Raw genomic sequence first — 26,140 nt, 5'->3', positions numbered from 1 at the left:
AAATAGTTGCTAATTTTGATTATTTAAATGAAAGAAATTCAGAAAAAACTCTTAGAGTTTCTCTTGGAATTCATGGGATAGCCACACTTCTTTCAGCATTGCTAGCACTGGGATCCATCTGCTTACATGCCTATGATTAGTACTGAAATGGCCAAGGCTTTTCAAAAGGTGACCAAATGTAATAGAAAATTACCATGAAAGAATGAAATAAAACCCACAATTGTTTCTTTGATGAATGCCTTTTCATATTTTTATGCAACTATTGTATTGTGACAAAACAGAAATATTACCATATACAATTTTCTTTTTTGCTAGCTCTGTATTTGTAATAATACACTTCAAAAATATTTCTGCATATTTAAGTTCAAGAGTTCAAATCTGAAAAAAGCATGTGGGTGATTAGTGCTTTTGAGGAGTGCTGCTGAAGATTGTAGGATAAGCATGGGTGCTGGTTGGCTGCTTGTGAAAGGCAGACCAGAAATCATGTATTACAGGGAGAGCAGAAGTATTGAAGCTCAATCAGAAGTCTTTTTGGCTACCCATCAAAGACAGTTTCTATGGAAACCTAGATAATTATACAGTGATTTTCATGCTATTTTAGTTATTAATTTGGTAGTGACATAATATTTCCTTTGTTAATCTTTTTAGATGTTTCTACATAGTTATTTCTAAAATAATTAGGTCAGCATCTTTCCCATGGCTCATGCAGGGAATTCTCTGTGCCACTGATGTAATGGAATATTTAAAACTAGACACAGACACCAGCAAAATTAATAACAATTTAAGTAGTCTATTTACTGTGATCTGTGGAAAAAAGTCATAAAGGTTAGAAGGTTCAATCTCAATTATCTTCCTAGTGTGAGAGATACGTTTATAGTCATCTTGTTTGCTTAAAATAAAAAATAATCAGACTAAATGATAGCTCAGAAAGCTGCCTTCACAAAACCTCTCTGAAATGGAGTATTATTTATAAGCAAATTCTCACAGCATTATTTATAAGCAAATTCTCCTATTTGGAATATATATATAAATATTAAATTAAGCAATTCAATAGTGTGATTATCTTCTTTTATTTCACCCTGGAAAATGAGTCAGCTTCATGTACTTGTGATCTTTTTAAGCTACAAACTTTGCTAATTTGACCAGGTTGCAGGTCATTTGTTAATCTGAAAATCAGTAGTTCCAAACTAAATGTAGATAAAGGTGGGCAAAGTTAAATTTGTATAAATTTGAAAAGCAAAATTAACTTACCCACATTTTTTGTTCTCTGTTGGAGCATACAGTATCTCAGTATTTCGGTACAATACCGTGTGTACCTTTACATTATAGGTCAGGTGAATCATCCTTTGACAATTAATGTAATTGCAATTTCACAGTCTGTTCTGTATATAGTATATTCTATAAACCAGTATTTTAAATTGGCACTGGGAAGAATTTTCAGCTTCTCTTGCAAGGCCTTTTCTCTTGGTACTCGAAGTCAGACATCGAGTACTTACTTACCTTTCTGAAAGTTCCAGCCTCTATCCTCTGAAGCATTTTTATCTTTCTCTTCTAATAATTTTTTAATGCCATGTGAAGTATTGAAACTTCAGTAATCAGAATATGGATATTTAAGGAGAGTGCAAATCATGTATTCAAAACTAAGCCCCTGCCCAAGAAGGAGATAAAATGTCACTCAGGCTCCTTCCCAATATTTTCCCCAATAACTTCCATGGGATGTAAAAATCTCTCTCAAATAGAAAGTGCTGCTGATATTTACATCAATAATCTTGACTACATTTAATTAAAGATGCATTGAGAATATTAGGGAGTCACAATATTTTGGAAAACATTATGGACTCTGAATATGCAATTGGGAGAATTTCAGCTTTTATTATCATGACATCCTGCAATAGAGTAATAATATTACCAGATACCATGACAAGCAGAGCTTGTTCTGGCAGCAGAGACCAATTACCATTACAAATGGAGGAAAAAAAAGCAAATGATTTTGAGTCATATAACATTTGGACTGTTAGAAATACAGTTCTAAGACTGCATCTCTATGGTGTCCTTTCTCCAGCAATCGTATTTTGAATTCTGTGAGAGATAATAAAATCAAGCTTATTGCGAATATTAACTAATTATGATTTGCCAACACATGCAAAGCAACATGTAAAATTCCTCAAAGTTGGTCTAAATGCATTCCTGTTCTTGTTCCTTTGCAGGAACAAAGCATAAAATAGAGTGCCTGTGAGGAATCTGTAATGCTTCAGTAAAATTAAAAAAATAAACACAGCAATATATGTCATAAAATGGGGTTTGGAGAAAATCTAGAAGTGATTATCCAAAGAGCAAGATTAAATAAGGAATAACAAAGAAAAATAGAATGCTATATTCCATTAAAAAACCCCAGACGATGACTGTATTTTAATATGTGCAATATGCATTTGAGATGTGCATGTCTTCAAAATTATCAACACTTGACAAAGATTCAGAGGAAAAATGCAGTTAGATGAAAGGATTTGACAGAGGGAGCCAGGGAGGTGAACTAAGCAGGCATGCAGATTATTAGGATTTAAGTTTTCTAATTGCTTTCCATTGGTTTATAAACACACAAGCTTGTAAATAGATCCCTTGTGTGAAAATGTAAATGTTACATATGCAAGAGATGTTTGTTACCTTCAGAATAACCGTGACAAGAATAACTTCTGGAAAATAAAATGCTGGAATGAAAGTTGATCTGGAGTGTAACAGAGACTGCAGGATGTGAAATACTGTATGATCACACTGGCAAAATAAATCTTAGGTTTTGGTTTGGCTTTGGGAAGATTTAAATAAAAACAGGTAAAGTTCCTCTTAAAGGGTCAATTTGATATACAAAATAAGTGTTAGAACCCTCAGTCTTCCATCTCTTTCCTTACAAGAAGGCATTACATTTCATAAGCTTCATTTTTTCTTTGCAGTAAAAAGAAAAACTTGATACTCACATGCTGTCTTTGAAACTATTCTATCATTGTAGACAGTAGCAAATAGAATGCCAAGTGTAATAATGGTGAGCAATTATGTTGAGAATGTTCATGGTAAATACTTCACCATTCAGTAGCTGGCATCAAACCATCATCACTCACAATTCCTGGCTCAAAAATAAAGTTGTCATTAGCATGCAGACTTAAAAAAATAAATGTATCTTTCATTGACTGATTTATTAGGCTGATAAGCCATTTATTTTACTTTACAAAGATTTGGTGTTTGCAGTGGTTTATGCTAACACATGTAACTGTGTTATCAGATGCCATCAGTTATTCTGGTTCTCCAGTGGGCATTATACTGATATGGGATCAGCATAACTCTTCGGTGCTTTGTTGACTTTTGTTGTCTTTTTCACATTCCAACTATGTTTTAAGGGTGTGAAATTTAGCCAAGTTCATATTTCTCAAATCAGAAAGAGAAGAGTTAAAAAAGTTGTTTGATATACCTTTGGCCATACAAGCATAACATGACACCAGCCACCATTCCCTCTCTCTGTGTCTGTATTCAGCATAACTTTTTGGCATGTTGAAAGCACATCTCAGAGGCTTTGACAGAGATCAGATTGTGATACAAGATCATCTAAAAAGAAGGATTTTAATGCACTTACCATGGTTTTTAAAAGGAAAAAAATCACATCTAGAATGCGCTAAAAAAATCTATTCTGTATAGTTGATATTCCATTGGAAATTACTATAATGTTTAGACAGATGTTTTTCACAGAAGTGAAGAGGCACAGTCAGCCATAGAGTGTCACACTTGGGTGATAAATACACATAAACCAGTAGTTTGTAGGTATAGACTTTTTAGGGTATAATCCAAATAAACAGCACTCTGATTAGTGAGTTCAGTACTTCCACTAGCAATTAAAACCTTCTAAAAAAAAGTTTAAAAAGTTAGTAAATTAGTTGACTTGTGTTATCTCAGTCAAACAGCTAACTGTACTTATAAAGGAATTCAGATATATTCCAAAAGCTGTACATGTGCCCCCATTCTTTGCACAAACACAGCTGTATTTTTTTCACATTTCTGGAAGTTGTGCATTTCTGCCATACAGAAGTGTATATTAGAGTGGAAGTGCCTGAGTTACAGCGATAAGGCTGTGACTAAAAATAATCAGTGTTCATTAGTAAAAACTGAAGACCAAGCCATAGCTTGACTTTGTAGACTCCAAACTTAACAGCAGGCATGGAACGTGACTGTCAGTTCCTCTGGGCACAGAGCACTGTGATGACCCTGCAGAGCAAGCAGGGCATTCCCTCCTGCTGAAGGGCATCACAGCAGAGACAGGGCTGCTTAAAGGTACCCAATGCATTGCAGTCTGCCGGGACTGCAGGCTTTGTTCAGAACTAAACTCTTTGTGGCGTTCTCTTTCAGTTACTTTTTTTTATATTTTAGGTCATTATTACCATTGGCTTTTGTCAACTGCCTTAGTCAACTGCTGTGAATGAGCACTTAATCTGCTTTTTGGTTTAAATACAGTTTAAATATTTTGCAAGTTTCTTTTCATTAGAGCTGAGCAGAGGAAAAACAAGTAAATGCAAATATCTTACGCAAAGGAGTTAAAAATAAAGTTACTGATGAGAGGGCACAGCTACATATGGGCATGTACTTGCATTTACTAAAATTGGATAAATCACTGAATATTTCAAGTTGGAAGGAACCCATCATCAAGTCTAACTCCCTGCTCCTACAGGTTTACCTAAAACAAAATCATATGACTAAAAGCTTTGTCCAGATGGTTCTTGAACTCTGACAGGCTTGGTGACAGGACCACTTCCCAGGGGAGCCTCTTGCAGTGCCCAAATGCCCTCTCAGTAAAGAAATTTACTTCTGTTGTGCCTCTCCCTGTGGCAAAAGGGTCATCTTTTAACTGTACTCCTTCACTTGATCTCTTTTTGTTCACTTCACTAGTATTCTAAAACTATAAAAGAAAAGAAAAGCACAAAATATTCAGCCAACTTTAAGACAAATATGAAATTTGTCTTAAATTTCATATTGAAATATTCTTCTTGAATATTCAGAGTGAAAATCTAATTTTACAAGTTGTAGTGCGTGTGTTTGTGGTAGGAATAAAATCTTACTGAATATTCTCCATGGGATAAGCAATCAAGGGGAAAACATGCCAGACAAAACATAGCAGAGATTATAGAATATGCTGTCAGTCCTGGTAGGCACAGTGATCTTCCTTCTTCTTCCTCCCTGCCTTCACCTCTCTGGTGTTGTGATCATTAATCCTATTTTCCTGACTGCTGGATGAAGTTCCCTTCTCACTCACTTGTCTCCTGTTTTTTGCTCTGTGCCCTTGTTTTAGATGATGAGTATTAATCATGTACATTATTTTTTTTCCTAAACATGCTTGTGTTTGTTAAACAGTTAAACCTCACATTTCAAGAGTCTTGTGAGGTTTTGGATTTCAATGATTTTTAAAAAGAATAATATGTATAGATCCATTTGAATTTCAGCCAAAGAAATTATTAGACTTGGAAATTTTTCTTCAAGCAAGCACATTGTCAAAGCAGGTGTCCCAAAACAAATTTCTGACTTTCAGCGAACTCTTTAAGGATAATAAATTCAGGATTTTTCACTCAACTAAAACATGTCATTGAAATCACTGGATTTCAATGGAAACCAGTGTTAACAGTAGTGAGGAGGAAAATGATGATGGTGAAATGCCAGAGCTTGCTGATCAAAGTGAACAATACACAGTGAGAGAGTTCAAGGTGTACAAGCTCTCTGGCTCATGGCTAAAAGAATTGCTGGGTTTCCAAGCAGGAACTCCAACCACAGAGGAGTCTACCTTGTAATGTATGACAGAATATATTGTTTTCATCTCCTCACAGATTACCTCCTGTAATTTTCATCCCATTACACAACCTCTATTTAACACTTCCCCCCTTTCTGGTGTTTTAGCAAACCTAAGCATTAGGTCTGGTGCTTAATTATATCTTTTCACAGGCGAGTTGTTTCCTTGGTCACTGTCCAAAGGGTTGTCTCCAGCTTAGACTGTAGGTCAACAAGGAGGTGACTCTGAAGTAAAAATACCTTTCCATAAGGAACACAAATAAGGAAAATTTATTTATGTGGCACACATTTTCATGTGTGCTGCTGTTTTTTTAATAACAATTATTATGAATTAAAAGAGCCAAAGCATACCATATGAGTATTTAAAAAAAACCCAGGCTATATTTTAGATGGCACTGCATTTCCATACACCCCTTTATATCTTGCACTCTGCTCATCAGGAATCTGCAGACAGTGTTCTAAGTGGAACAGAGTGGGTATATCAGTGCACTTTTCTTGGGTCTGCCCGTACAGCCACCCCTCTAAGCAGCTGTGTGGACACTCCCCTTGCAAAGCAGCAGCACAGCAAATGCTTCCATTCAGCTCACTGCCTGTTTGAGCTGTCTTTGCCTTAAGACTGCCATGGAATCTAGCAGCTACACTGAGGACAAACTGAACACACATGCAGAGCATTTACTTTTGTAGCCCAGATCCAGCAAACGTTGCTGGCAAGCTGCAGAGCTCTCTCTGTAATTATTGGCCAGATTTTCTACTTCTAATGTTGACAGGGAGGTTATAGATCTGACAGTAACTGGTGGCCTTTGTTCTTTACTGTAGAGGTGACCTCACTGACAGAGGTACCAACACTTAGAATACCTAGGCATATGAAAGAAACTTAAATAATGCCAAAATTGTGCATGTAACAGCCAAAATATTGAAGGGAAACACTCACCATGAGAATAATGACCATTGATGAGTCAGTGTTTTCACAGGGCATCTTGAAATGCAAGAAATGTACACCACTGTCCTCACATGATCTGACTACAGCCTTTTATCTTAAACAATCTTTCTATATTTAGTTTCCAGAAGGGAGGCCAATAGAAAGTTTCCCATTACCCCAGGTTTCGGGAAATTTAAGCTGGAAAGGGAAATTCCACTTGAGAGCTTTCCAAAGGGCTGCATGCCTCATGGCTGTGGTTAAAGGGGATAAGACAAGAGGCATTTGATTTGAGTCACTTGCAAGTTTTACACCACTCCAGCCTGTATTTGTTATTGGTTTGAGTTTCACAGCAGGATAAGCAGTACAAGAAAGTCTATTCTTCCTGAATATTACTTATCTGTTATTTTCTAAGTTCTTTTTTTTTTTATGGTGCTAGCATCCGTAAAGTGTTGCAGCTGGAGTAAGGTAACTCAGCTTGTCCTGAAGCAGTTGTTTCAATAGCAGCAATGAGAGCAGCAAAAAGAAGTTGCACTCAAAGTGCAGACAGATGAAGGGCTGTCAAGGAGATGTAAAAATGGATGTCAGTGTAAGGACGATCCACGAATATCCTTAAAAATCAAATGAAAATTCAAAATCTGATGAGAAGAAAATTTTGACTTAACAATAAAATTAAATCCACTTGACATTAAAATATGCCATGACTTGAGTTAGGTTGAAAATTAACAAAAGGTTTCTGTCAGTAGCTAACAGAATATTTTACATGCTGGGTTAGGTTTTTCTTATGCACATTTAACAAATACTCAGATAATGAATCTTTCAATTGTTAGTTCAGTTTGATTGAGGGAGTGTGGGTGGTTTGCATAACAACTGTTACACCATAAGAGTGTTTCAAAACTATTGCAAGAAACATTAAACATGATGTTCTAAAGCATAACATATCGGGTGTATTAAATTAGAGGTTTGAATTTGAATTTTCCAGCACAACACATATAATTTTTGAATATTATAAATAGATTACTTAATTATTCTTCCCAAGGAAGGATAGGTATAGAACGTCACCTGATTCTGTAGCACTCTGCAGGTGAGGAGTATCTGGTGGTTAAGGAGTGAGTGCATGATTCTGTTCCCTGAGTAGTTCCTGACTCCTTGTGTGAGCAGACCAGAGCCTCAGGCTCCAGCAGGCTCTTGGGTGCCACAGTGTTGACACACTGAAGCTGGGCTGCCAAGTTTTACTTTGTTTACCATCAGAGCTCAGGGGCAGACTGAAAGCACACACAAATACAAGTGCTCCTTTGAGCTTAGAGGCTGCAGTGTGGCCAGACCTGCCTGTGGAAACACACTGAGCTGAAGGCTGCCCACAGAGGCACCCTGCCAGTGCAGCCTCAGCGACCAGAGCTCTTTAATTGCTGCTCCACTTCTTATCCCACCACAGGCAGCAGCAGGAGTAGAAGGGTTCTCACTCAGATTCAACAAATATTTATATACACTTGGTCATTTCATAATACCCAATTCTGCTTAACAAGATGTTCTGCAGTTGCTGGAAGTCACATGAGTTCCTAGGGGGAGAGTTTATTTTTATAAGTTGAGCTTTTGCAACCATTAGCTGCATATAATGTTCTGATCTTTGGGGAAGGAAAATGCTTATAAAGGACACCATGGGTAAGTAATAATCGTATCACCAACCATCATCATTTGGGATAAAGATAAAATTGGAATACAAACAAAAATTACCTTTCCATCTGAAGAGAAAGTCTGAATTAATTTCTGACATGGTGGCATTGTTGTGTAGTGAAAGTAAATTCATCGTCCTTACCTCAGCTTGTGTTCCAAGTCCACAGAACTGAAAAGTTTGATTCAAGGCCTGCTGAATTAATCCAACTCTTCCCCTTCCCTATTGTGATTCTGAAAAAAAAAAAAAAAAAAAAAAAGGGACAGTGTTGTATGAAACTAAATCCTGGTCTCTGAAAAAATATATCTGGAAAAATAGAAAGATTTATGTTGAACTGTCAGATGAAGTTACATTAGAGTTGCAAAAATATCTGAGATTGTTACAACTTTTGTCCATTAATATTAAGAAACCACAATGTCCAGTGTCTGTTTTGTCCTGTCAGGCAATAACTTGCAGCTGATCTGCTGCATTTGTTAGATCAGTTGTTATCAGCTAAGAACAGCATGGGAATTTCTCTACCTATTTACTTTAAAGGCAGCATGCCAACCTTCGTCTTTCCAGTCAGCAGTTCCCTCATTTCTTTTACTGTCTTATATGCAATTAATATTTTTTTGTCTTGAAATTCAGTAATTCCTACAGCTTTAAAGCCTTTTATGTGGAATGAAAAGTGAAAATAGCAACTTCTCATTGTAATGCTTAAATTTTAAATTTTTATTTTATTTACATGATTTATTTTACATGATTTATTTTACCAAATTCTGTCATATTAGCTTTATGAAAGTTGTACATCTACTTAAACTAGTGGGGTTTTTTTTCTATTTTAATATTGTTTATGGAAAATTGCTTTCAGAAAATAAATTAGAAAAAACCCACACATTTTAGAAAAGACCTGAGAAGAGGCACAAGCTTGGAAAAAATAAAAGCATTTGGTTTTTAGCAAGTCAAAACCTCATCTTCAGGGCTTTTGGATGGGATTAGCATTTTGTTACTGGTCAGAGTATTTTGTGATTGTTGCTTCACTCTTTTACTTGCTGCATTTTCTGCATATCCCTTGTTCTTTTTGTTTGCCTCTTCATTATTTACACAAGAGTCAGGGTTTCTGTTAGAAAGCATCAGGTTCTTAGGTCACTGGTAGGGTGATTACCAACACCTTCACATTCTGCATGTATTGTCACTCAGAAGTCAACAGACAGTATTTCCATATGTATCTGATACAGGGAATGAAAAAAATGCACTTTAATGTCACTCCAGTTATATTAGTGTTCAACCCGGAGTTTGTGAAAATTGCATGTCTAATGATCACATGAATACTAAATCTCCACACTGAGAATTGCTGTTCCATAATGTCTAATTTTAAAATATGGGACAAAACTGCATCTGGCTCTACATGATGTTCTAGAGAAGACTGAACACCCCACAGAGACAATTTCTAGTATGAAAAACTGTTCTCCTCTGTAAAAAGCAGGGCATTCTCCACATACAGCATTAGTCCCAACACCAATTTCATTTCAAGGATTTAAGACTGGCACCAGTTTAATATTAACATCTTTGGCAAGTAGGGAGCACCTTTTGCCAGTTTTTTAAGCAAGACCTGTATACATTTATCAGACTTTTATGAGATATTAGATCTTCTAGAGTGAGACTGAAGAATGAAATGTTCTATAGGTACATTTTATTTCGGTGTAGAGATTGAGGAAGTTTCCATAAGCAGTTACAGTCACTAATATGGTAAAATATGTCTCAAATGCTTCTCTGTATTTCCTGGAAAGTCAACATGGTCCTTTTCTTCAGTATTTCACTGTATTTGTACTTTACCCATGAATATTTGCTAGAGTTAGTGGTCTGTTAACAGTTTTGTTGACTGATAGTTAATTCCAATTTTTCTCATAGAGAAAAAAGAAAAAATCTGTGATAGTAAGCCCATAAATTGTTAAAATAACATTAACAACAATTGGCAGTACAGGACAATCAAATAATGAGAGTTTAATTTCTAATTTTTTCTAGCATCACAATTCTCTGGTCAGATATGAGGAAATTGTTCAGAGTTTTAGATGTGAGAAACTGCTGAGGACATTTGCTTAAGCAGGATTGCTACTCTTGTGAGTGAGTTGAGGTGTAGCTTGTGTGGTACAGAAGCACTGAGCCTCTGCCCCAGAGTCACACTGAATCTGCTGAAATGGATCCATGTGGATTTCAAGACGTTCATTAGCCAGGCCCTTCAGCCAGCTGCTGCAAACATGGCAAAGTCATTACACAAGGTGGAGCTCAAAGGTGCAGGTCCAAAGGGAAGTGCTGGCAATTGCTGCCTAATCCTCAGCACACAGAAGGAGCTCTGACTTTTGGCTCAGCCTCTGGTGCATTATTCTAGACCTCAAGAAGCTGCATGTGTAAACAATAATTTTCTCTAAAAGTGAAAATGTAGAAATCAGATTAATTTGTCAATGCTGACAAATGAAAATATAAACTGATATCAAATAGACTCTAAACAATTGGTTATAAATAAGGGTAGTTAATGTACAGTGTTTGCAAAATACTATCCAAATGGTTCTTGTTACATCCATTTCTGTGACATGCTTCTGCAGCATGATAAAAAACTGTCTCAGGAATTATTTTACTCTGCAGTATTTATTTTATTTATATATAAGCATGTAGAGACAGCTTATTTACAAACAGGAGTTGGTTTTGGCACATAAGATACTCAAGCAAACAAAGATTCCTGGAACTAGAAAGAAAGCTTCCAGTAAAACAGAGACTGAACTCTCAAATGTTCAAATAATACCCAAAATAAACATTACCAATCTTCAGAGATTACATGTTATTCTCTTTACTTTTTGTTTTCAAAGTGCAGTGGTAGCAGAGTGTTTGGAAAGATACTTCTATCCCCTGGATCTTTGTAATACATTTTCTGATGGTACTTTTGCTTCAGCAGACACTAGTTTGGCTTTCTATGGGGTTTTTTAAAAATACTAAATCTCTGCATTGAAGCAATTTTTTTTGTTGTTGTGAGTGCCTCCCTTAGATCCATTGTGAAAAGACAACCTTCCTGAATTCACAGGAGTCCTAAAATTGGCATAGAAGGTGATGAATTGGCCTTATGTTTGACTAGGGACTCCCTGTGTACTGATTATTACAGTGGTTTATTTTCCCCACAAAAACAAGTAGGTGTTAGCATTGCCTTTACTGTACATTCCTTTCCTGCTTGAAATAATTTTGTTTATCCAAGGATGACTAAATAAATTACTTAGCTTCAGGAGATGAAAGAGGAAGAGGAAGCAAACAAGGAGGTAAAAATATCACGAAAAATATCAAACCAGCCAAAATATGAAGCCTGAATTACTGCACATTTCATTATGTCAGGAAACATAAGAAATAAGTGTACTTTTACATGCAGAATTTATGCTGAAAGTAATGATTAACACTTCATTTCTGAAAAAGAAAGCTGATACTACTACTTATCTAGGAATTGGGATGTATTAAAAGATGTCAATGAGCTGTGGGGAATGGAATAACTAATCCATGTGAACTTGGCTTCTTGGGTATCCACTGATGTTCCACTGCACTCTCTGCAGTGTAATCAGGTAATTCCCAGACAGGTGGGAATGTGCTGTCAATGCTAAGTAACATTTCTCTAAAGGCATAGTTGGTGAGCTGAAAGTGTAATGTTCTTGGGAGAGTAGTCACAGAGGTAATATTTTAATTTTTAATTAGACTGTCTCTTTGAAAATCATTTTTTTTCTGCAGTTTGGTACTCTCTGGCTCCAGTAAAGACAAACAGCAGAGCACCAAAACACCCAGACTTGGTACCCTGATTTTGGATTTATCATTCCCTTGTATACAGGGTGAGGGCTTCAAGTACAGTTTGGTACAACTGCAAATGAGGCGCAAATAATTTTGAGGAAGGAAATAAATTTGATCAACAAGTTGTTAAAAGAGCTGAATTTCTTCTTCTGCAAAGAAGCAGCTCCCTCATCTTGCTGACTTTAATTGTTAACTAAACGTGGGAAGTTCTGGCTCATGCCCACTAAGTTCAATGAAAAACATCTTGAATACACATTTTGGATCAGACACATTATTTTGATGGCTTCAAGGAATAGGAATACATAGAACTGTAAGGGGATAGACCTGATCAAATGAAATCTTGATCTCACCAAATTCAATTGGAATTCTGTTGTTCATTTAGAAAAAGCTGAAATGGTTCATGGTATATTACCTTATTTCAATTCAGCTGGCTGTGGAAATCTTAATAACAACAACAACAATAACAATAATTCAAGATCTGGATTTTTCTATCATTAAGCTATTAAAAATGTTAAGATTTTACAAAAAAAGCAAGAAATAGACATTACTAATTCCTTGAAAATTAGAAAAAAACAGCCTGATGGTACCAAAGTTTTATATTTTAATCCATCCTGTCAGATACAGGTGGTAAAGCTGACCTTTTGCATTTACAAACATCAAGCAATTTCACAGGTATGAGCACCAGAAAAATTACATTTCCACCAATGATAGGCTTATGCATTATGGTTCAATACAACCACATCTACAGATATTTAATCTGCTGAGGGCAGTGGTGTAATAGTCCTGTTGGAGGGGAACCATATCCCTGGCTCAGTGCAACTGTTGCTTTCCTGGCCCTTATGAGCTTAATTCCTGAAGTGAAGGTTATGTATTTAGGGATATATCCACAAAAGGCAACTATAGAGAAGAAAATGCACACAGGTGAATAGGAATAATAAAAACAAAGAATTAAAAATCCATTTCCATTCTGCTTTTAAAACTAAACATAACGTATGTGAATATTGATATTAAAATAGCTCATTTTTCCATGCTTCAGTGCCTTTACAATATACTTCATTATTTCATATTAAAACTAGAAAAGGCTTTAGCTGAGAAACTTCCTTGTCTGAGACCAAAAGAAATCTTCATTAGCATAATTACTTACAGTCCTTCTGTTAGTATTTTCAGGGACAAAAATATAATTATCCTTTTACTAAAAAAAAACAAAAAAAAAAAAAAAAAAACCTCCAGCAAAACTGTGAACATAGTGAAATAATGGAAGATCTGGATTACAACTCCAGTGAAAAATGTGGGATGAACTGGATAGGAATATAAATATCAGTTCTGACTGAAGTATGAAACTTAGGCAAACAACAGGGAAAAAAGCCCACCCTTTTTAGAACATTTTGAGATGTGTGAAAACTACAAATGCTAGAACTGTGAAAAGGAAACAGGGAATTTGATCCATATGTTCTGGAAATGCCACTGCCCACAGCTAAATTATATTTGGAGAACAGAACAGAGAAAAGAAGAACAGCTGCTAACACTGTTATAAACACAGGGTCTCCCTGGTGATGCAAAGGTCTTCCCATGGCAGATATTAATGAGGGACTCTTACCATCTGGATACCATACATGAAGAAATAATATTTAGTGTGTTCTAGATTAATTACTGAGGAATATGGTATGATTTATTAATTATTTATCTAATTCTCTGAGGAGAAATCATCCTGCTAGCTCCAAGGGGGAAAAGTGCTTTTCAGGGTTGTTCACACATTGAGGTTTTTTGGGTTTTTTTTTTACGTAGATGAATATAATTTAAAAGCCTGAAGTGAACTAAGTAATTCCACTGTATCAGAGAAGATCATATTTTAAGCTTGGGAAGCTCTTTGCCGTGATACATATTTACAAAGTGAAATATTTTTGAAATTTGCAATGTTTGAAATAGCAGGATGACCTCTGGAGAGATTCTGTTACAGCTTCTCAAAACCAAAAGCACATCATGCTGATTCCAGGAAAAGTAATTACCAGTTAACTTGGGCTGCTGTTTACTTCTTCTCAGGAATGTGTGACTGGAAGGGATGAACTCCACTTGCTCTGCTATTACAGACCCAGCCAGCCCCGTATTTCTACTCTGTACTTTCTGTGAGCAGAATCTCGCCAGTTGCCACCTCCCACTTCTACCTGAAGGCTGACCCTGGATGCTCTGTCCTCTGATAATTCAGTACACTGCAGTTCTCATATTCACTTTGTTCCAGACAGTCAGTACCCATTTGTACCACAAGAAACCTCCCAATATTCAACTCTGCTCTCAGAACTGGTTCACATCAGTAACTCTGCCACAGAAAGGGCCAGAGCCTAGCACAAAGAGAGACAGATTTACAGAAAGCTGTATGTGCAGTTTTCTTGGCCATGGCAGCAAGCAAACCTCCCTGAAAAAGTTGAAACATATCTATAAAAAATGTTGAATGGTGGCAGCTCTATACCATCTGTTTTGTTCTGGTTTAGAAAGGAATTGCATCAATCCATGATGTTCTATATACCACCTCTCCTTCACAACAGCCACTAAGCACAACCTAGCAACAGTTGTGCCTATCATATTAGAATAATCAAAAATGTGTTTTTTATTACAAATGACTCTTGAAAGTTGTAACAATATAGCACTTCTGGTTTGATACTAATTTTTACTTTTCTTTGAAAAAAATGTCTTTGCTAAGCAATTTATAAATTCTGAAAATAGTTTTCTGCACGTATAATCATCAAGCTTGAACAGTTTTTATTTTTCATGTCTTTATTCATTCTTTTCTACGTAGTATTTGTGGAATTCAGCATCTGGAACGAGCAGGAAACAGGTTGACTCTCTTTGACTCCCTTTATTTCTGCATAGTGACATTTTCTACTGTGGGCTTTGGGGATGTTACACCCAAGATATGGCCTTCAAAGCTGCTTGTTGTCATTATGATCTGTGTTGCTCTTGTGGTGTTGCCCATACAGGTAAATGCGGATTATTTGTTTTCTCTTTAGAATTGTTTTTGAAACAAAGGAACTGAAATAATTTATCGTTACTGCTATTATTGCACAGAAAATGTCAGAAAAAAGAACCATCTATCTCTCCTATTGTGGGTTTTTTCCCTTGTTCCTGTATGTTCTCCTATATACTCTAGATTTATACTAAAAAACAGGGCATTGATAACAGTTTTTAAGTGCTGATGAAAGTTTTTTGCACCAGTCATGTACCACAGAGGCCTTCCTTTATCCTGAGATATGGATTTGTTATTAATGGAGCAATTACCAAAAAACCCCACAACAGTAGCCAGCACTTTCTTTATGAGTACAGCTTTTCCTCTGCAGGCTCTCCCTGTTTCTAATCTTGGTTCTCTCCACTTCCTCTCTTACTCTTACAGCTCAGTGCTAACTTGAAAAAAAATCTCATTAAATCTGCAACTCAAGCAAATTGGGTTCACAGCTGTGTATGGAACACATGCACACAGAGCCAGCAGCACAGTTAGGAATTTTTCATGCCTGCCTAAGTTTAGGACTTCTAACAGTTTCAACAGGGAAAGAGCAATTTATGAAAATCCAAGTATTTCAAGGAGTTAGTCAGCTTTGTTCAATTTGTACCAAGCGTTTTCCAGCTCATTAGGTGAGGCTGGATGGCAGAAACCCTGAGGCTACATGGGAAACCCTGCCAGGATGTTCACTGTTCCACACAGGGTGATCACCCACCCTTGTGCCAGCAAAAGAGGATGTGGGGAGACACTCTGCATTTTTATCAAAGCTTACAGCAGACCTGCTAGACCATGAAGCTCCAGAGTTTCTCACACAGCCATAGTTTCCAGTCTCTGCTTCTTTGGCAGAGAACTAAAGCTCAGTGTGGGCAGACAACACGCAAGCCCTGGGAGGGTGGAAGCTCAAGCTTTCAGCATTAATTTTCTTGAAGTTATTTAACACTCTAATTAAATATTGAATGTATGCATTCATAGCCATATGCACCAACACAATTATATTCTCACCCAGTGAAAAATTAGTAAAATATAGATTCTAGTGAAAACTAAAATGTGCTCTCTTTAAGAAATTTGGTGTTTTCTAGGACATAGAAATTTCATCCTTAAGGTGGTTCTGATATATACTTCAGGCTCCCACAGAAGCAGTACATAACCTAGAATCTACTGGAATTTCACATAAATTTACCTATTATTAGCTGCTTTATTTTATACCTTTGTAGCGATAATGGGGCTTCATATAGTTTTCCATACACATAGTGGAGTGGGAGGCATTCTCTCCTGAGCCCTGCAATGAAATGAAATCAGTTATTATTCATGATCCGGCCTCTCCATCAGTGGAAGGTGGAGGAGAAAAAGATGCTATCACACAGCCATACAGTTAAATTGATCTCAGTATTAAGCATGTGTTACTTACAAGAAGCTTTAACTGGTATTTGTATGTTTCTTTACAGACTGTTATTCTCTTACCTGCATATATTGTTCAGCTGACAAAGGCAAAATTTGTGTATCAGCAGCTGCTTTGTATTTAAGTTGGATCTAAAATTATAAGGCAGTTAAGAGAGTTTACAGAACATCACCTTCAGAACATTATAAAATCTCTGGGAACATTTACTGCCCAAACTAAGAGAAAATGGTGCCTCTTTCCAAGTCTATTCACAGTATGTGTGTGAAAACTTAACTTTTCATACAAGGGAAGCAATTATGTAATAATACTGGAAAAAGAGAGCTCAGAGGCATAAAATACTTAAAGGAATAAGGTACCAGCCATCATTCTTTTCTAAACTCCTGTGATTTAGTGTATTCCTATGGTATTTTAATGAATTTTCATTGCTGTTCGTATGCGATAGATTCTGGCTCTATTGCTGTGGTTTGTGATCACCTTACTTAGAGAACATTTTACAAAGAAAAAGATATTGGGGCTAAAGGCAGCTTTTCATTGGGGGGGTGAGATGAACAATGCAACATTGCTAAGTCATTCTAGAATTGTAGCCCTCACCTACTGGTCTCTATTTCACTGACAGTCAGCATCTCTTGCAGTTTGAACAGCTGGCATATTTGTGGATGGAGAGGCAAAAGTCTGGAGGAAACTACAGCAGATACAGAGCTCAGACAGAAAAACACGTTGTGCTGTGTGTGAGCTCTCTGAAGATTGACTTACTCATGGATTTCTTAAATGAATTCTATGCCCACCCCAGACTGCAGGTACTGAGAATGGAAAAATAAATCCCCCAAACCCCCCGCCCAAAACCATTGTTTGATTGTTGTTTTGGTTTTTGCTTGGTTTTTTGTTTGTTTTAAGAAAAGTATCTGAAAATGTTTTTAATTTGTAAAACTGATTTTGGGAATAGATAGTTGAATTGGGAACCTATACCTGTAGTAAGAAGCTGAGATTCAGAGTTTGGAGGCATTTTAATTTGAGGTATTGAGGGGAAAAGACTAAATAGGTAGAAATAGTGTCTTGTTGAATTGTGCCAATCTTTTTAGGAACAGATATTTCCATGTAAATTCCTTAGATTCTACCCAAAAAACCAGAAAAGAAATGAAAGCTACTCAATTTAATTTTTCCCCATTGTTTTGGGACTGGATCCAAAAATCCTCACAATTAAAAAACATCTTTTGGTTTTCACATTTTGCTTTGTTTTTTGCCAGTGCTAGGAATCACAGTATGGGTCAGGTTGGAAGGCACCACTGGGGATCATCTGGTCCAACCTCCCTGCTTAGGGAGGGTCATCCTAGAGCACATTGTACAGCCTTGCAGAGATAAGATCCTCTTGGAATTGTGGAAATTAAGAAATAAATACATGTACTTCAAAGGACAAAGATGTTGACAGAATACACAGATTTTGTTAGTGCACACATATTCCCTAGGTAATGCAAACTTGTCAAATGGCTTATGGAACATCTAGAAGCTTATTTCTATGAGATATCAATTTGGATTTGTTATCATTGTCATTGCTACACACTCTCCCTTTTAGTAAACCTTTTCTATGTCTTTTGCTAAGTTACCTGTGGTATCATGCTTCATTAACCACTGCAAGAATCACACAAATACAACCTTCAAACGGCTGAGCAGCAATTTGCCAAATCCCAAATCCAATATATTCCCCAGAACAATTAGCTAGTAAGAGGCATAAGCAATTGCACAGAGAAATCCAGTTCTTTATAGGTACAAAAACAAATTGAAACAACATTTTGTTAACTAAGCTGAAGAATGACTCAAGCTCTGTGATACACTGGAAACAAAGAAGAAAAGCCCCAATACTACACAGGTAACTTAAAAGGGCTCATATACATTCCCTTCACAGCTGAAATTGAGTTGGGCTCAATGATCTTGGAGATCTTTTCCAACCTTAATGATTCTGTGTACCAAGAAGCTGAAGGATACAGATGGTGCACTGCATCCAATAACATTTTGCTTTCTTAAGAAATCTCTGTGTTGCAGGAGGGGAGATTTCTATCACCAGCCTGGCCTAAGCTCTCCTCTCCCATGTTCCACTTTTCCCTCCTTTTCATTTGTGCACTTATGGATTCTTCAAACCATCCTTGCTTTTCCAAGCAGCACAGGAAGCAGTTTGGATAGGCCCATTAATGTGAAGGAGAAATTTTGAGGAAATAAATTCTGCCTGTCAGTGTCTTATCTGAGACATTTTTGACATCTCAAGTTACTGGTGACTCATTCTCCAGCAACATTAACCATGACTATTTCCCCTTTTTCTTCTGTTTTGACAGGACTATTATGTGGTTATTTTGTGTCCTACGGAGATGGATGCTCAGGTCCGAAGGGTGTTACAAATCCCAATGTGGTCCCAAAGAGTTATCTACCTGCAAGGCTCAGCCCTAAAAGATCAAGACCTATTGAGAGCTAAGTAGGCAAATATTGACCATTCGTTTTTATCTTTCATTCATACTGTTTGATAAATAAGTTTAACAAGCAAAGAAAGCTGTGCTAGAAGGAAACCATATTTATTTAGAGGGTGAAGCAAAGCTCTTTGACAGAACTTGCTTTTCTTAATATCTGAAATTTTGAACCCAATGTACAGTTTTGGTTTTTTTAAGTTAGGGGTGGTAACATTTAGCAGCTGTTCTCCTATATATACCTGAACTCTTCAGGGCCCTCCTTTTACCACATACTTCCACCACTGCTAAGAGATGCTCTCTGCCAATTAATAGTGAGTGACATTTATCAAAACACATCAGTCAAGCAGAGTTCCTCACACACACCTCCCTCCAGTGCTCAATCAGATGAGCTGCAAAGGAATTCACAGTGAAATTCATGCAGAAGGGTCATCTCTTTAAACTCTCCAAAGAGAGGGAAAGGTGATTCTTAGCAAATAACTGATTTAACTCATCTGCATTGCTCTGTGCTTTAGATAACTAAAATTAAGCTATTACCTGTCTGGCTATTTGTGACATTCTTTACCTGAGGGGAGTTATTTCTAAGAATCTCATCAGTGAGAAGCTTCATGAGCAGTGTTACCTTCTCAGACTTCTGCCACTGAAAAAACAGTGTTTAAAATTTGACAAGACAAGAAAGCTTTGTTCAAGATTAGAAATTTTCTTTTGGAGAGATCCTTCTTTCTTTTTTTTTTTTCTTTTTGCTTTCTTGCTGATTTCAAGAAGGAATTCATATGTGGATTTAGCTGACATTTGTTCTACACATTACAAGAATTAAAATTAGGCTGTTCCCTAAATATAATCTTGAATTTCACTTATAATAACCTGGAGGTAGTCAGCTGTGGAACTGTGCTTTTTCCTGCAGAACATGTAATTGAATGTACCTGTCACAGAATAATTTTCAACCTCTCCTGAGGGAAGAAGCATAGTGGGAATTTAATAGAACATTGGATATGAAATATAACCCAGTACCCAAGATGTTTGTGCATTTCTTTTTAATGAGAACATAATGTACTGAGGAGCTAATAAGGCACATGATAAAATTCTTCTAATAAATAAAGTAATATTTACCAACAACAAAAAATTAATCAAGAAGGGTCTCATTATCAAAATGTATCCGTATATTATATGTGAACCAATGTCAAAATAACATGATAAAGATAACACCAAAAAGTAAAGGAATACCAACAGCTGGGTGATGGCATCAGCAGTGAATAGCCAATTACAAAAGACTGCATTTTTGCGGAAAAAATCTCATCTAATTTTACTGAATTTTCTTTCCTATAACTTCTTTCCTGTCTTCCCAGTACTACTTCTATGCTTAGCTAAAATTACTCATAGAGATCCCATGATTTCTTCTAATCAGAGACACTGTGAACTGAAAGAGTTCATTTAGTGCATATATAGACAGAAATGTCTGTTATTTATCCCAAACACATTACTCTTGTACATCTACCCAACTTTCTGCTCTCACTAGGCAAGACGAGTCTGTTACCTGCCCCTCTAGTTCATTCTCACCAGTAATAACTTCTGCATATTGCACTCTTATCCACCAGGCAGGCTGGTGCTCGTTATTCACCTGCCATACATAAAGTTTTTATCATGGCAGATAAAAACTTTACAAATTAAGTTTAAGGCCACTCTGCTTTTACTACTTTGGCACAGATTTTACTGTCACCAGGGTAAGAAATGAGAACAGAGTCAGCTTTGTCTGTGTTCTGTGTCCCTGTGCAAGATCTGACTGTGTGACACAAGTCCATGGGTGCCTGCTTGGGCTGTGACAGGTTTGTCTCCTCTCTTCCAGGATGGACAATGCTGAAGCCTGCTTCATCCTGAGCAGCCGCTGTGAGGTGGACAGGACAGCAGCAGTAAGTGGGGAGGGAGGAATGATAGGATGGACAGGTTTTACTGCCCTTACCCCCTCTCAGCTCTTTATTGTGCAACAAGGGCAGAACAGCATAAATGTACTGTCATAGTAGATACATGGATACATTGATAACTGCTCATTAATCACTTCCAAGAATGCTGCTCTGTCAATATTCAAAGTACCTGAACTGCTCTAGATATTCAATTTAATCAGTTGTATTTATTAAATCAGAAAAGAGACAGGTATCAACTGACTGGTATATTCAGAACTAATGAAGTAAAGCCTGAAATCAACTTCATAAATAAATTTGTAAGTAATACAAGTAACCAATATATACACTATTTGACCATTTTTCATATTGGTCATTTTTAAAAATGAAAAACTGCAAGATTCTTTAAATAAGATTCTGTGGGTTTGCTCATGCTGGTTGTTATTTGCAGTCAGGTAAGTTACTGTCCACAAGGGAACACTGCTAATACCAACTTCTGTGCAGTGCATCTGTGATAAAATAATAAAACTGTACGAACTAGAACTCCTCCAGCTAATGAAATTATCTACTGATCACAGATATCCAGAAAAAAATTCCACTGGGGATGGATTCATGAACATAACTTGAAGTTTTTCACTATGTGAACTACAATAAATTATTGCAGTCTTGCCTCATTCTGTTCAATCTTGAACTCCAAAGGGGTTCAGTATTAGTCTGAATATTCCTGAAGATGCTTGTAAATTGGCTAACAAGAAAGAACCAGTATTTATAATTCAGTAATTATATTTTAAGTGATCTCAACAAAAAATATTGTTTTGGTGCTACTTTGTAAGAAACAGCAATAATTTTTCTAAATGTTGAAAACAGATATAGTAAAAAATTGGAAATGAGAGTTTTGCATGATATCTGTAACATTACTTAATATATTTTCTATCACTTATTACTTCATCTGGCATCAGAATTTAGTTGAAAGATCTTAGCTAAAGATCCTGTTCTGGACCCATCCCTTGCAGAAATTCACTGAGGTCCCTGAGAGACAAACCTGTGCTCCTGCTATAACATTTAAACTTACTGACCTAAGGACTTTGAATTTGATTCATCAGCAGTAGACTCCTGAAAATACAGCAGTGAAAGCCACTGAACTGGCAGTAAGTAATCCCAGAGTAGTCAAGCAAGGCAGAACTACTGCTTGGAAGTGACAGAGGGTCTGGGGTATTTAAAGGTAATAACAAGCAGGAGTTCTTGCAAATACCTGGAAAAATACCTGTAACTTCTAGGAGACTGAAAAATTCCAAAATAGCCCAGGTGTCTTATCTAAATCAGCCACAATTTCATAATTCAGAACAAATCAGCTACAACATGTCATTTCACATAATGTACTTGAGAGTTGCACAGTGGTTACAGATGAGAAATCCCATAAAATCAGTGTGATTTATACTGCACTGGGAAGGTTTATGCAGCATTAAGGACAGCAATACCACCAGTCAGCTGCTCATCTCTGCTCATAACTGCTTCAGAATTTATGCAGAGAAAAGCCAATTTTCAGCTCTGCTGGACTCTGCTGTAGGGCAGGCAGTGGGCTCTGCATGGAGCTCTCAGAGCTCCCATCCATTGTGGCCAGTATGGTGCAGCTCTGGCTCTGGAGCCATGGCCCACTGCAGCTCTTCCTTCCTGCCCTCAGGAAACACCAGGATGGGACCTGGCACACTTCAGCTGCCACTGCAGACTTCTATTAAATCTCATTTCTCTTTGTACCTGGAGCACACAAACAGGCACATCTCACAAAACACTCTCTCCTGGTCCCTTCCCCTGGGCCACAGTGATATCTCAGGGTCAGTGGGTTCTGAAGCTTTGAAACAAGGTGTCACATCTCTGCCTTGTTCTCCCTTTTGCTGTCAGATTACATTTTCACAGAGAATGCAATTATTTATACTGCAAGTGGAAAATTCTTAATTTTTAAAAAAACTATTTTATCTTACTGCCCCCTAGGGCTGTGAAATGAAATTTATTGTATTTCCTACACTGCTCCAGCCTCATGGTAGTATAGAGGTTTGTTTGTCACAGGGCTGAAGGAAGTTCAGCTGTCATCCCCGTAACAATCTTTATGAGTACCACTGATTTTCCACCCTGCCGTTGTTGAGAAGCTGACAAACTGCTAAAAGAGCCTTGGACCCTCTCCTATGCATGACAGCTGTCAAAATAAAAGGAGGAGATTCCTGACCAGAAGAGCTGTTGTTACTCAAGTGGTTTTTTGAGGGTTTTTATCCCCCCAGCTACAATGCTCAAGCAGAGGATTTACTCATTTGCCATGGATACCCCTGGCTGTTCATTGCTTGCTATTTTGTTAGTTAATAACTTCTAGTGACAACACTTCCGCTGTTGCTGACAGCTTTGTTCTAATGCTTTCTGAAAATTCAGAGATGGTCCAATTCAAGCTTGCACCTTTTTTTTTCTGTTTCATTAATCAAATTGTGTGACTCTGCTGTACTGGTAATCTAAATCACAGTGTCTTAATGGCATCACAATATGGATGCAAACATAGCAGGGTATAACTAATTTATCCAGTTATGTGTGGCAAAAAAGAGGTTCAATTAACAGAACTATTTTAAAATACATATTAAATGCATTTCCTTGAGTTCTTATGATTGAAATACACCCACTTTAAAACTTGCAGCTTTTCATACATGAACTTAAATATCACCTCTATATTAATCACTGTTTGTATCTGTGGTAATTTTTGATCACTGACTGCGGGTCATTGTGTGGAAATCACACAGAAGAGTGATCATATTTTTTCACTCACCTTCCAAAGAAGCATATATTTAATAATAGGAACAGAAGTATAATTTTGTTTCACTTACCTCTGTTAGTTTTGGGTACATATATACCATATATTGGGAGAAAGGTGAACATTTTTTAAAGTGACTGCAATATAGCATAGAAATTGCTACATTTTAAAACAGAGAGCCACAATACTGTATGAAGAGACTGAATCTAAGAAATCGCTTAAGGTGCCTACCTGTATTTTTCTTTCCCCTGGAGTCGTTCTTCAGAGTGGAATTTGGGAGAATAACTGAGCAAAAATCTTGGGAACCAAATAAGTAGCTATTGTACACAAACACATGGGTATACCAACTGGAAAGAGAAAAAAAGAAACATTAATGTAAGGTTATTGGATTAACAGTGCATACTCACTGAGTTGATCTATGGGTCTAGGTTTGTTTGAGTTTTTAATAAAATAAGTGTAATTTGAATAATTCTATATTGAAATCTTTATTCTTATATTTAACAATCATTGCACATTCTTTTAAAACTGGGCTTTAAAAAAACTATAATTAAAAAAATCCAAGAAAATATCTAACATAGAGATAACTATATTTCTAGGCATGTAGCATATCTGTGTGACAGCCATCTAGCACATTACCTAGTCACTTGCTGCTTCTAGCTGTGTTGGTGTGTCATTACCTTAAGAAAAACAAGAAAATCCAACAGCACACACAAACACAAAATTCTGAGGAGGGTAGCTTGCCATATGTTATAGAAAAGTAAAAAAAAAAAAAAAGTGGCTGCATACAAGGAAAACCTACAGCAGGTCACACCCATGCTTTTAAATCTCCTAAATGGCAGAGCAATCCTACATCTATAAAATGACTAATAAGAAAAATGTGAAATAAGATATTTTGCCATCCTCTTATTACTCTATTTTAGTTTTTCTAGTAGAAAAACTTGCTAACATCTCAATTGATAATAAAATATTATGGTTTGAAAATGTCAATTACACTCTGTTCCAGGCAGAGATTTTCCCTTGTGTTCACAAGTCTGAAACCTTTTCTTACTGCTGATGCTGCAAATATAATGAATCATTCTTTACATTTTATCTTTAAATACCACCAATTTCATGACTAGGTAAGGCATTTCAATCCAGTAATGGATTCCTAGATACTGCTCTGAAATGTTTGTTTTGAAATAAATAAAAATATGATGGATGATACACTGGAATTAGTCTTATGTCACAAAATTCAAAATATGAATGCACTACCACATAGATGACTTTTATAATTAGCAATGTTCACCCTGAAGTTAACTCATTCTTGCCATGTGGTAACAAGAACAAAAACTTAACAGCCTGAAAAATCTCTTGGAATCTTTGGTTAATAGCTGGCTAAATCCTGACATCAGTTGTGCAAACGTTTTAGTTCCACAAAAATTCAGATCTGCTTTTAATTAAACTGATATTTTTAGAATCACCCACAATTTTAAACTCTCAGTTCTTGATGTCATCATTTAATGCTATTTTAATTATGAGTCTCTTTGTAAGGACATCTATGCTACATAATTCTTGATTAATTAGACATGACCAATCACTGCCATCTTAAGTTTTCACACAAATATTTCATATCCAAATGTTACTCCTTTCCAAATAACACAATCATTAGCATGTGCAGAAAAATAGGAGAGGTTCAAAATACCTTATTAGTGGAAGATTGCTGGAAATTAATAAGTAAAGCAATTATATAACTTGCACATAAACATCCATACCAGCTGGTGCCACATCGTCTTAAAATGAGTTTTCTTCAATGGAGCAAGTCTGATAATAGATTCCTTTTCTAATCTGACATGGTTATTTTTATTTCATTGGCACCCCCTCCTACTCTTTCTTCTAGGATCACCAAACTATTTTAAGAGCTTGGGCAGTTAAAGACTTTGCTCCAAATTGTCCTTTGTATGTTCAGATACTGAAGCCTGAGAATAAATTCCACATCAAGTTTGCAGGTAAGTGGACGATTGCTGGCATTTGAAGCACTTGTCAGTGTTTGACAGTTTGTTTCATGAACACAACAAAGTGAGAATCCCTGGGCATATTTACTACTTAGAAACTGATTAAATGTGCAGTTTTGTAAAATAATACACATCTTAGCCATGGCAAAGACTTACTTACAAGCACTTTTAAGAATTAATATTTTTATGCTACATAATATAGAGAGTATGATTATTTGATGTGTAACTACTCCTTTATTCCAGATCCAGGTAAGTCTCCAGCTTACTGTACCCATGTCTGTAATTCATTTCTGTCTACTAAAACATAGTTACTAAGGGCTGTATAAGAAGATCTATTCAGATTTAGTCCAACAAATGATAGAGGGAAAAATCTTCTAATTGGACTGTTTTTTACCAAGAGGTATGTGATTTTACCAAGTGATTTTAAT

The 26,140-nt window shown here is 36.5% G+C and overlaps 1 protein-coding gene across 1 annotated transcript in view; it reads left to right on the top strand.

The window, feature by feature from the left end:
• KCNT2 (potassium sodium-activated channel subfamily T member 2) overlaps positions 1-26,140 on the top strand; it is an 82,844-nt gene that overhangs the window by 15,315 nt on the left and 41,389 nt on the right. Inside the window, exons 9-13 of the mRNA XM_058808074.1 lie at positions 14,992-15,172; positions 17,221-17,385; positions 18,913-19,049; positions 20,882-20,945; positions 25,598-25,706. Coding sequence (XP_058664057.1) covers positions 14,992-15,172; positions 17,221-17,385; positions 18,913-19,049; positions 20,882-20,945; positions 25,598-25,706 — 656 coding nt within the window. The remainder of the gene's footprint in view (positions 1-14,991; positions 15,173-17,220; positions 17,386-18,912; positions 19,050-20,881; positions 20,946-25,597; positions 25,707-26,140) is intronic.

Source organism: Ammospiza caudacuta, chromosome 7 (genome assembly GCF_027887145.1).
Source record: "Ammospiza caudacuta isolate bAmmCau1 chromosome 7, bAmmCau1.pri, whole genome shotgun sequence".
NCBI classification, from domain to species: Eukaryota; Metazoa; Chordata; class Aves; order Passeriformes; family Passerellidae; genus Ammospiza; species Ammospiza caudacuta.
Note: the sequence above shows the minus strand (reverse complement) of the source record. Positions and strands in the feature narration are given on the sequence as shown.